This window comes from Mesoplodon densirostris, chromosome 2, assembly GCF_025265405.1.
Source record: "Mesoplodon densirostris isolate mMesDen1 chromosome 2, mMesDen1 primary haplotype, whole genome shotgun sequence".
In the NCBI taxonomy this organism is placed as follows: domain Eukaryota; kingdom Metazoa; phylum Chordata; class Mammalia; order Artiodactyla; family Ziphiidae; genus Mesoplodon; species Mesoplodon densirostris.
Genome location: NC_082662.1, coordinates 136,236,157 through 136,249,249, shown reverse-complemented (window position 1 = coordinate 136,249,249; position 13,093 = coordinate 136,236,157). Strand labels below are relative to the sequence as shown.

General features: G+C 33.9%; 1 protein-coding gene across 5 annotated transcripts in view; it reads right to left on the bottom strand.

The window, feature by feature from the left end:
- The window catches only part of RCOR3 (REST corepressor 3), a 50,751-nt gene that overhangs the window by 26,860 nt on the left and 10,798 nt on the right, over positions 1 to 13,093 (bottom strand). For all 5 annotated transcript variants that reach the window (XM_060090920.1, XM_060090921.1, XM_060090922.1 and 2 more), the window contains 4 exons: positions 11,358 to 11,410; positions 9,547 to 9,708; positions 8,468 to 8,592; positions 7,627 to 7,705 (listed from right to left, as the gene is read on the bottom strand). In XM_060090920.1, the coding sequence (XP_059946903.1) occupies positions 7,627 to 7,705; positions 8,468 to 8,592; positions 9,547 to 9,708; positions 11,358 to 11,410 (419 nt within the window). The remainder of the gene's footprint in view (positions 1 to 7,626; positions 7,706 to 8,467; positions 8,593 to 9,546; positions 9,709 to 11,357; positions 11,411 to 13,093) is intronic.

The window sequence follows — 13,093 nt, the reverse complement described above, 5'->3', positions numbered from 1 at the left end:
CACAAACTGCCAAACAAGCCTCATGAGTGAAACACAGCAGAAAGCAAACAATAGAATTATATCCGCAAAGATGACAAATATTACAATTACTAGGTAAAGATAATACAAAAATGTGTTATATGTGTATAAAGAAATAAAAGAACTGAAAATATGGAATATTCTTATAAGAAATGAGTCTATCAAAACTGACCAACCAAATAGAACATCTAGAAATAAAAACTATTATAAATGAGATTAGAAACTCAATGGATGGGTTACTTAGCTGATCAGACAGAGCTCAAAAGAAAATTAGTGACTTCAAATGCACATATGAGAAAAATGCCCGAAACATAGTACAGAAGTATGGAAAGACAAAAGGATGGAAAATATGAGTGGTTAAGAGACATGTGAAAAGTCCATTACATTTCTAAAAAGAATTCCCAAAAGAAAGAATAGAGAGAATGAGGGAGAATCTATATTCAAAGAGACAACAAATGAGAATTTTACAGAACTTAAGACAGGATTCAGAAAGTACAAATGAATCCGAAGCAAGTTTAAAAAAAGAAATCCATAACCAGATACATTAAAATGAAACTACAGAACACTAAAGACAAAGAAGAGATCATAAAAGCAGACAAAGAGAAAAGCTAAATTACCTCCAAAGGAATGGTAACTAGCCTGACAGCAGACTTCTCTAAAGCAATGACAGAAATCAGAAAGCAGTAGAATAATATCTTCAAATAATATCCGACAACCTAGAAGTCTAACCCCAGCAAAACTAAGTGTTCAAGAAAAAGGAAGGACACTTTGGACATTCCAAAACTGACTGTGTTTATAATCAATAGACTCTCATTAAATTAACCTGTAAAAGATACACTTAAGAAAAAAGAAAAATTATTTTCAAAGAAAGTTCTAAGATTCAAGAAAGAATGATAAGCAAAATTAATTTTAAGCATGTGGGTAAATCTAAACTAACCCCGACTATGTGTTTAATATGAGATACTTTAAAAAATAAGATGTAACTAAAACTTGGCAAAAATAGCATATAAATCAAGAGGATAGTGGTTGAAGTCAAAGCAGCCTAAGGGTCTTATATTAATCAGAATCCCATTAAAAACACCAATATTAGGCTTTAAGTTAAATACGCAGGATAAAATTTCCAGAATACACCGTAAGAATAGAAATATAGAAACATTCCAAACTAGTAGACAGTTAAAAAAAAAACAAAATCAAACAAGAGATGGATTCTTAATCCAAAAAGAAGGCCATAAAGGAGGGGAAAGAAAACCAGAAAAAGCAAGTCAAATAGAAGGTAAAAATAAGAAAGAACAAAACTACAAATATCAATGATCATGACTGGTATATAGGAGCTAAACTCTCTAGATAAAATATAAAATCCAACCTATATGCTCCTGTAAGACACATACTTAAAATGTGAGGACATAGAAATGTTGAAATTAAGCAATAAAGATATACCAGGCAAACACTTAACAAAAGAAAGGTGATAGAGTTATATCAGACAAAATAATCTTGAAAAGTAGAAGACATCAAAAGAGATGAAAGGATCATTACATATTGATAAAAGGTTCAATTCAACAAGATAAAACAATTTCTATACACCTAATAACAATAGCTTCAAAATATAAAAAGTATTATTTCTCAATAATCCATCAGATAAGCACATAAACACCAACTGAAACAACCCTAGCAAGTAGGCAAGCAGTAACAGAATATTGATTTCAAGCATATAACTGACAAGCTTCAATTAAGACACATAAAAAACCTGTAACCAATAATTAGAGTATGTATTACTCTCAAGCACACATGGAAAAACATTTATGAAAATTCGACATTCTAGACTTGGAGGTTTTAAAACATATCCTCAAATTCCTCAACATTCCAACCACTGAGAAGTGGGACTCTCTCCCATTCTCCTTGATTCTGGACCAACTTTAGTAATTCACTTATAACCAACAGAATGCAGTAGATTTGGGGATGATTACTTTGGAGGAAACCAGCCATGGTCAGAAACCAAATTACTAAGGGACCACCAGGCTAGAGAGGAATGCTAGCTAACAGCTAGTATATCAATTACCAGTCATGTGAGCAAGTCAAAAACCTTTAATAACATCCTACTTGATGTTGAAACACAAAAATCATTCCCTCTAAAGTCAGGAATAAGATAAAAATATTTGCTATCATAACTTCATTCAACATTATACTGGTGATTCTAACCAGTTCAGTAAGGGAAGAAATAAAAGGTATTATAAGGACTGAAAAGAAATAAAACTGCTATTATTTTCAGATAATATAAACCTCTATATAGGAAATGCAAACTAATCTATAAACAATTAAAGATTTCATTTCTCTCCAGTTTATATGTAGATTCAACGGAACATCAAGTAGCACTTTCCTACTTTGAAGTTTGAGAGCAAAAGTCCAAAAATAGCCAAGGACTTTCACTTTTAGAAGCACTACCAAGTAATGGGACTCATCATAGCAGCTATCAAGACTTATTATAAAGTTATAGTAATTAAGACATTGTGTGACTGACAAGGGATATATAACTGACAAGAGAAGCAGACTAGAGAGCCATACATATATAGAAACCTCATCTATGATGAAGCTGACATGGCAGACCAGTTGAAAGAAATGAACTCACTTCCATATTAGAAAACAAATAAATAAAAATGGGTCTCTATCTCACAACATAAACAAAACCTAATTACTGAAAGATCAAGGACTTAAGTGTAAAAAACAAAACTTTAAAACTTAAAAATTGTATACATTGTCTTTAAGGACAAAAACAAACCAATAGATAAAGAACAAACACAAATAAGCATTAAAAAAAGACACAATAATAGACAACAAACAGATGGAAAAATAATCAGCCTTATTAGTAATCTCATGAATGAATTGAGAACACAATGAGATACCATTTCAGGTTATCAGATTTCTAACATCTTGAAAGTCTTACCACATAAAGTATTGGCAAGGAAGTGGATAATGAGTACTCTCATAGCCCAACAGAAGTGCATCAAATGTAGAAAATGATTTGCCATTACCTAGGAAAGTTAAACATGGTTATACCCTAAAATAGAGTAACTCCACTCCAAACAATCCTAGGGTATTATTACTCACTAAGTCACTGCTGGCATTTTGGTGGAACAATCTGTGCTGTGCATTTCAGGAGAGCTGGCATCCCTTTCCCATTATATGCCAGTGGTGCCCATCAACCAAAAACACGTCCATAATTTTTAAATGCCCTTTCTGTGAGTAATACTAAACCTAGCTGAGAACCGCTGTCCCAAAGGAACTCTTATATATATGTATCCAGGATATGTTCTTATCAGTATTGTTCATAATAATAAAAAGCTAGAAATGATGTCCATTAATTAGAGAGTGGTTAAGTTGTAGCATATGCATACAACAGAACACTGTAATACAGCAATGAAAATTAACTGCAAAAACATGTTGGACAGCAACAAAAAAATGCGGGTAGCTGAACACATACAATATACCATTTAAATCAAGTCTGAAATGTACAAAACTAAATGTGAGTTGCTCAGAGGTACATAACTTTGTGATAAAACTATAAAAAAGGGAGTGAATAATTGATAAATTTCAGGATAGAGGTTCCCACTGGAAAGAAGGGAGGGGTGCAATAAAGAAAACATACACAAAGGACTTCTGTTTCTTGAGCTCAGTCATGGACACACTGGTGTTTGTTTTATTATTATTCTTTAAATTGTACACAGTCTATGGTATGTATAGTTCATAATTTTTAAAAGTTAAAAATCTTTCCATATAATGTGTCAACAACATGCAGAAGCAGCTATAAATATGTGTGTTAAAGGTAATGATGTAGTATCATTCCCTGAGTGGTGGCCCTATCATCTGTGAAAGAACAGAGAAATGAATGAAGCTGCTGACAAACAGTGCCAGCCTTGGACCACAATCTTGCAGTATGTTTTTAACACTTTTTAACTTTTACTCCCCTCACTATATTTGCTAAAAGGATGAGATCACAGGCAAACAAAAGACCAAATGTGTAAGTACCATCTCGCATAGTTGGAAAAAACAGTATTCCACATACATACATTTCCTTCATAACTAAACCCAAATCCCTTATCTCTCATATTTGCACAGTAATTAAGAATTCATAACATATATTCTCATCTGTTAAAATAAATTTGACTGAAAGCCTACTATCTACCAGGCCCTGTAGTTAAGACACAATTCTTGCTCTTTAAGAGCTTACCACCCAGGGATAGGTAGGCAGGTGAGGGGAAACCAGATGTAAACAAGTACCACTTAGCTCACTGAGTACTGCAATGGATTTAAAGAAAACTAAGGCAGTGGTCAATTCAACATAAGGCACAGGAGAGTTCATAGACGAGCTATATGTTGCAGAGTTATGAGGAATTTGCCTGGCAGATTTGAGAAGAAAGGGAATTCTAGAAAAAAAATGGGCCAACAAAGAACAAAGGCTGGGGGAACTAAAACACCTACCTGAAACTCTCTTAGTAATATGAAATAAGTGAGGTGGGGCAGGGAATGCCTAACTAGAAAGACTGTTTTATCCTATGGACAAAGCCATGGAAGGGTTGCAAACAGTAAATTTGGTTTTAAAAAGATTGCTTTGGCAGCAGGGTGAAGAATGGACTTGGAAGGTGTGGTGCAGTCTGGAGGCATGGAGATAAGGTAAATTAAGATAAGATAGAAAATGTCAGTAATTCAGAGAAGAGATGAAAACCTAAAAATAAGGCAGTCACCTAGAAGACCAAAGAGAAAAGAACAAAATTTAGTTACTTGAGAGAGAGAATTAAAAACGGTAATGACATAATGAACAGAGTAATTGAGAAAAAGAAGTCACTAAAACTGAGACACAATGGTTAAAAAGGTAGACAGGAATCAGAGAATGGTGTTAGAAAACTCAAAAAGAGATATTCAGAAGAAGGGAGGGGTCAATAACTTGAAACAATACAGGAAGCACAAGGAGAGTACACTGAGAAACCAGTCCTTGGATGTGGCAGTTAGGAGGTCACTGCTGACCTATCAGCAGTTTCAGTGAAGTAAAGGGACAGAAGTCTGACTGAAGCAAACTCGAGTGAAGTAATGCTAAGGAGGATAATTCTTTCTAGACTGGTTGAGAGATAGTCATGCTTTTAAACGAAAGACTGGAGCTTACTTCTGGGCTGCAATGAAAAGGTTGAAAGTATGGCAAACAGAAGGTCCTAGAGGCAATATGAAGGGATAAGATAGGTCAAACAAGCAGTGAAATTATACAGAACAAGGGGAGGGACCTATCTTGAGAGAGAGGCATTCAGCTCAGACTGTTCATTCAGTAATTTCATATTACTGGATTTGTGACATTTAAAAAAATCTGATCCTGGGCTTCCCTGTGGCGCAATGGTTGGGAGTCCGCCTGCTGATGCAGGGGACACGGGTTCGTGTCCCGGTCCGGGAGGCTCCCACATGCCGCGGAGTGGCTGGGCCCGTGAGCCACGGCCGCTGAGCCTGCGCATCCAGAGCCTGTGCTCCGCAACAGGAGAGGCCACAACAGTGAGAGGCCCCCGTACCGCAAAAAAAAAAAAAAAAAAAAAAAAAAATCTCATCCTATCAAGTACCAGCAAGGAAGTGGACAATGAGTACTATGTAAAGTGCTAGGGGATACTAGATGTTCCAATGTTACTGAGGCCCTGACTTCAAAGAGTTCACAGCTTAGTGGGCAAAATACAAAAATTTTAATGTAACATTCTAAGTGTAAATATACTCAGATAAAAAGGGTAGTATGGTAGCACAGAGGTTAGGGGAAGGGCTGGAATTTAAGGGTGTTCCTACTTGACATTTTCTCCATGAAGTAGAAAGTGAAGTTATCTGCTAAGTTTTTTTAGGGGAGTGGAGAGGTGGTAGGTGATGTGTAGAAAAGGATGAATGTTCAAACAGTTGCTTACATAATAAATTTTATTCAAGATTTATTATGTACAGGGTACTGTAATAAGTGCTTTTATACATATTACCTCTTTGATTGTCAATACAAACCTTTTAATTTTACCAATGGAAAAAACTGAAAATTACAGGTTAAAAACTGAGAGGTGCTAAGGGCTACACTGAGATTGGAAAATACTTTTTGTAAGTAGCAACAATATACATGGTCATGCAATTTTCTCCTGCTACACCAGACCAAGAATAGCAACTGATCCAGCATTGTGGGTTTATAGGGTTAGAGAAGGAATAGCAGAAGGGTGAGAGAAATGGGGAGTCAAAGATACTGGGAAGGGAGCCACTTAAGTAATTGGTCATTTGGTCTATGGTTTAGGGAAACAAGGAGACTTGGAAAAGAAATGAAGGAATCAAGGAATTTGAGAACATTTAGCAGTAGTAAGAAAATCAGTAAGATATCAAGTTACTAGTAGGATTTATTAAATTTCATTGATGAATGATGACAAGGGCCGGAATGGGCCATGGCATTGAGTTCTTTAAGAGGAGGAATGGGAGTCATATTGGATGAAGTCACATTCTCCAATTTTCAATGTTATTTTCACTATTCCACAGCTGCCAATACATCACAAGCCTTTACCCATCAACATTTGGTCTATTTGTTTACAATTATGTAATTCCTTGCCTTAATAAATGAGCATGCATATCAATTCAAAACTTTTCTCCTTAATGATTTTAAGTCATCATTATTATCATTAAATTGAGGAATATGAGTGCTCTTCTAGTTGGGGATTCTTCCATCTCTTCCTTTGATGCAGCTTTCAATTTTCACTGCTGTCAGTATACCTGGTACTAATTAATAATTTGTTATAACATGGAATAAACTAAATGTTTTCCAAGAATATTCTAAACCTAATATTGTATTATCTGAGGGTGGTTCTACTTCTTTTCTATGGATTAAAGAATAGGCATTGTGGAGAGTTCCCAGGTGGCTTGGTGGTTAGGATTTCGGGTTTTCACTGCTGTGGCCTGGGTTCAATCCCTTGTCCGGGAAGTGAGATACCACAAGCTACTTGGGGCAGCCAGAAATAAAAAATAATAATAATAAAAAAAAGAATAGGCATGGGGACTTCCCTGGTGGCACAGTGGTTAAGAATCCGTCTGCCAATGCAGGGGACATGGGTTCAAGCCCTGGTCCAGGAAGATCCCACACACCATGGAGCAACTAAGCCCGTGCACCACATCTACTGAGCCTGTGCTCTACAGCCCTCGAGCCACAACTACTGAAGCCCATGAGCCTAGAGCCCATGCTCTGCAACAAGAGAAACCACTGCGATGAGAAGCCCGCACACCGCAACGAAGAGGAGCCCCTGCTCGCCGCAATTAGAGAAAGCCTGCGCGCAGCAACAAAGACCCAATGCAGCCATAAATAAATAAATAAATAAATTTATTAAAAAAAAAAAAGAATAGGCATCGTGGCAGGGCTTTTATACTTCGGAGTGGATGAGATAACCCCAAAATTACTTAAGTCACTGGCTAATTGGAGTTCTAGATGTTACCGTTTTTCCAAAAACCTCCAATTAACTTTGAAATTTACTACCTTTTAACCCATTATGTAAAAATGTTTTTCTTAATATGAAGTACTATTCGTTTTTTGGAGTGGATTTGTAGAACAATTATAAGCACCCTAATGATTATCATTACCTCTTTCTTGGCTTCTTTTTTGGGATCATAATCACTATCGTTTCCATCCACTGGGTGTGTTTCTTCCACATCATCATCACTGAAAAAAACCAAAGATTAATAAACTTACTTCACTTCCTTTTATTCTATTCCAGTGCTCTCATCAAACTGCAATATACCTGGCTAATAATTTTACTAAATATTCCCCAAGAGTTGTTCTTGGGAAGACGAGCTTTTATAGTTTAGATTTCTGTAGTGTTTAGAAACATTTACCCTTTTAGGTATATAGAATCATTTAAGCAAACATTTCTAGCTAAAAAACAGAGACCCAATAGGAAAGATATTTAGAAAGAAATATCATTTGGGAAAAAGAACACATTTATTAATTGATATAATACTTATTTTCCAACTGGAGAACTGAAATAATAAGTTATTATATCAAAGTAATAAATGTGTTCCAAGGGGAGAACTGAAAAAATGAACTTTTATACTACCAGAAAGATACAGCTACAATAATGTGGACCTCAGTTACTCAGATAACTGTGGAAAGACCATCTTCCAGAGAATATATTTCTTAACATATTCTAAATATATGTATTGAATACATCAGTACTGAAAGGAAGCATTTGTGATTAGTTAAATACTACTCACATATAACTCAGTTGCAAGGTTTGCTGGCTATGATTAACAGTTCAAGAGTTGAAGAGAGTTCTTACTATTAAGATTTCTGATCACTCAGTTCTTCTTGTCAGAGTACAAACATGAATGTAAGGATAAGAAGCATTTATACTGTATTGTGATAATTGTTCTGCCTTAGGAAATACAAGCAATACCTGTAACTACATAAAGGCATTCAACCCACCTGTCACCCTGATTATGTCTATTGGCTAGTTTACGAGCCTGGCGATCCATCAAGCTTGTCCTAGATCGAGTTTTTTTCCAGGAATAGTAATATTTCACAAGGCTAGCAATTGTCTTATCTGGAAGCTTGAAAAAAAAATCATGTTAATATCAAGCAAGTTTATTCATAAACTCTGATTAACAGAATGAATAATATTTCTATTATTCTTTGATACTTAGCAAACAAAAGCATAGACAAAAAATATTTTCCCAGGTACCTTTATGAATTATAGAGCTAAAAAAATGCAGCTATAGCCATAGCACCCCACCATATCTATGTCACTCACATTTCTAAATAAATATTCTTATTTATTCTGAGCAGGGAAAGGAGAGATAAAATTAAAATGATAGATGATGCAAATAGACTTAAGCTACAAAATAACGTCTTGGGTATTAAAATGACTAATGATCATGCACTGCTTTCTCATACTGGCAAACAAGGACACACACTTCCAATTAAAAATGTTCTCTTTGATTATGGAAGACACTTAGATATATTTGCAAACATTATTTAATTTCCACTCATTCAAGTTAAAAGAGTTTAATGTAGCAACTTCTCAGATTTATATTATTTTGACACAATACTAGAAATTTAACAACTAGAAATAGCTTTTCTTTAAATAAAAAAAAAGCAACAGCACCTGAACAATGTTGAAATAATACAGAATTTCTAAAAATTGGTTTTCATATCCAAAGGAATATAAATTTGAAAATAAAATCCTAATGTTAGAAAAATGAAACATTTAAAAATAAAAATGAAATTGTGATTTTTTTCCTGAAATGACAAACGTATTTAGTAACTCTATTAAACATATACTTAAGTCATAATAAATGTTAATTTATTACAATGAAATGGCACATAATGATCATGCATTAGAATAGTAGAAAATAAGACAATGTAAAATATACTTATTTCAAAATATTTTTAAAAATTAAAATTAGATTGGAAAACTTTTTTGTATTTAATAATTAGGAAGTGTTTAACAATAGAATAAGGTTATCACTCAGGTATGAATCACAGTAAGAGCAAAATTACCATACCATTTGCTGAATCCTGTGAAAGCTCTTCCCATGAAAACTAAAGGCTTGTTCAAATAGGACTTTATCTTCCACTGTCCACTCATCCGGAAAGGGAGTGAAATTAGGGAGATCAGCAAGGGACTTCTCAATGTTATGTTTATGCCAGAACAACATGCCAAGTGCCTTTGAAGAGAAATCATTCCCCTTTGGTTTTAATGGACTTATGTTCCATCACACTTAAGACAGTTAAACACAAATTAGGTTAAAATCTTAAGCCTATGACTTCAACTGAAGATACACTCACAGTTTGGGGCTTTTAATCAGGGGTGCCCAGGTAGCAGACCTCATTTATTTATTTCTTTTAATCAGGGCCTCAGAACAGTAAATGTCCTTACATACCATATTTGCTGTAGAATCTAGAAAAAGTGAGCTGAGGAGAGTGGCTATAATTACTAAAGCAGGTTTGTAGGCTCATATCAAGACTTTCACTCACATTTATTCATTTGTCAATGTGTAGAGAAAAATATGCTAAAAGGAAAAATAACCTGTAAGTCAATACTTAAATGAAACTATCAATTATAACACAAAACTAGAAGTGCTCAGTCAAGACTCAGTAGAGAAATATTTATGTTTTAACCAGTTAGAAGTGTATCATGGGCTAAATACTTCTAAGAAGTAAGAGTACCTCAACTGCAACTTTAACAATATTTTACCACATATATTTTTTAATGTTCTTTATTATCATAACATACACAAAGAATTATTATGAGGCATATTAATAACTTCAATGACTTTATTACCAAATCATAGGAAAGTCTGAAATGGATAATTTCTAACAATTCAACAACTTTCCCTTCTATCGTAAGTAAGCGGTAGGTAGGTCTTTATCTTTACTATAAGGTACAGAGTATCATTTAGGGGATAAAGATTTATTTTTTAAGAAGAGATACAGCAACTTTCTAAATAGTGAGTTTTTAATTTCTGTACTTTGGTAATACTCCTTGAAAATGAACATGAAAATGAAAATATGTATAGTCACATTTTGAAGGATTAACCTTCTCAAACAAATATTAAAAAGCAAGCTGAGGCTTAAAAACAAAATACGTAATCAAGGTCTTCAAAATCCACAGAACAGTTAACTACATTTAGATAAACATCTCAGTTTCACTGAAATGACTCTCTATTATTTAATCATGTTACTAACTATAAAGTTAGCTCTTAATAATCCACGTTACAGAAAATTCACTTACTTTATAGTAATTCTGATAAAGGTTGATTTTTTACTTAGTCGAAATGAAATTTAAGAATTTCTATTCACTTTTATTTTTCCATGTTCTCCATTCCCTTATTACTAGGGATAATGAACCATATGCCATATATATCTCCTTTTAAAGTTTTCTAGTTTTTCTTAAAGCCCTTTGTGAATGATTTCCTTCAAAATCTAAAAATCTTAAGTATTTCTTTAAATAAAAAGTTTAACTTTTAGGACTTTTAGGTTAAAAAGTCAAAGAGAATTACCTCTACTTAAAAAAATTTTCCCTTTTTCTTGAGCATCTGCTAGAGTAATCCTGAAGGCTTTCAGATACTTTAAGAACTCAAAACAGATAAGAAACAGAGGTATCGAGAGAAAAATGTTCAAGCCCTTGAGATAAATAATGTTTATAAAAGCAAAATCCTTGATGATGAAAGGTCAGACTTTGCTAGGACTTTTGTAGTATCTATAAAGTTGGTTGAACTTATGCACTTTCTTAAGACAGAAACTATCATGAGATGTTCTTTGGATTTGAAAAATACTGAGGCAAACCTTAATATTAAAATGCTTCTCTACATACCTGTTCCACATTGTAGCCATGTTTCTCCTTTGCAATTGCAATATATTCATCCACTGTAATGAAACAATGTTATATAATTAATTATTCTCATTTACTTCATTTGCCCAGGTTGACTTTTTTTTTTTTTAACAAAGCAAAATTTAAAAACAATTACACTCTAGGGGTAAAAAAATAGCCAAAGTCATTTTCCATGAAATACTATAAAAAAGACTTTCACTTCTATGACCAGGATCAGAAGTTCACTTGGTTTAAAATTTTACTTAGTATGAGTTATCTCTGTGACCATACAGCATCTACTTATTAAATTCACTGACATTACTATAATTATTTTTTTATTAAAATAAAGACCAATCTGTGGTTAGCCAATAAAGCCTAATTACAGTATAAAATATTAGGTAACTTCTATTGCAGTCTTTATTTGAAGAGACAATTATTTAAGACCCCATCTCATGTTTAGAGTTTTCCCAAAGCTTTTACCTTCCCGTTTCTGATTATTGTATAAAGGATGGTTTATCTATAGTTTTGCCAGCTATACATATAACAATTTATATATACTTCAGTATCCCTAAAATTTTCTTCAGCTCTTCCTGCTAGCTATATAAAAGATGTTTGAATATTCCATTTTTCTTCATCCTCAATTATTGTAATCAAGCCAGTAGAGTTGTTTAAATAAGCACAGTTTCTATGATGATATATATACTGGCTATTTCAAGGCTTCATTGCTAAGAAATCTGCCACTTCACATTCAGCAGGACTCGGTTTTACGTGAAGTCCTTCTTGATCCTATATATTATATATATATATAAGTTCTTTAAGCACATTTTTGAGAAGAAGTGGTTGAGAATTCTGATCCTAGAACAGCTGGTCTACCTGGACTTGGTTCCCAGCCCTGTCACTTGTTTTTGGACTTTAGGCAATTAACTTGACCTTTTTGTACCTTAGTTTCCTCACTATAGATAGTGATAAAAATAGTACTATATTTAGTACTATTCCTCCTAGGATTAAATGAGCTAATATATGTAAAGTGTTTGAAACAGCATCTGGCCCATTTTAAGTACTTTCTAAGAGTTTGCTGTTATTAATAGTACAGTTTAATATATAAATATGCTATTATAACAATAATGCTGTTAAGATTAACTATTTTTACGGATGTTATTATATCTCCCTAAGACTGGAAGCTTTTGATGAAGAAAATCCAAATATTATATTCTATTTAGAACCCATAGTACTTAAACACATGACAGGTCTAAACACATGCTGATTAACAAAAATGTCTTATAGTCCTATAAATAGAAGGCTGAACAATACCAATCACCCTGTGGTTCTCAACCATGGCTATGCATTAGAATCAGTAGGGGAGCTTTAAAAAAGTAAGTCCTGGCTCCACCCCAAAGATTTCTGATTTAATCAGTTTGAGGTAGAGGCCAGACATCAACAGAATTTGTTTTAAAGTTCCCTTAAGTGATTCCAAAGCACAGCCAGGGATGAAAGTCACTGCCCTGTACCTTCAGTTGGATATTCCACATGGACACACCACTACCAGCACATGTTGGCTTTCTGAATTTTGTTTTCCATTTTGCTAAGAAATGCACCATTGTATAAAACAGTGCTAAAACAGCAAACGCCAATGACACCCTAATGCTCAGTTTGTGACTGAAAACCTCTGCCTATAATGAAGATTGAACCAAAAAACCTGATCGTCTCTTTCAGGTTTCTCAGTACACAAAATGTACAAT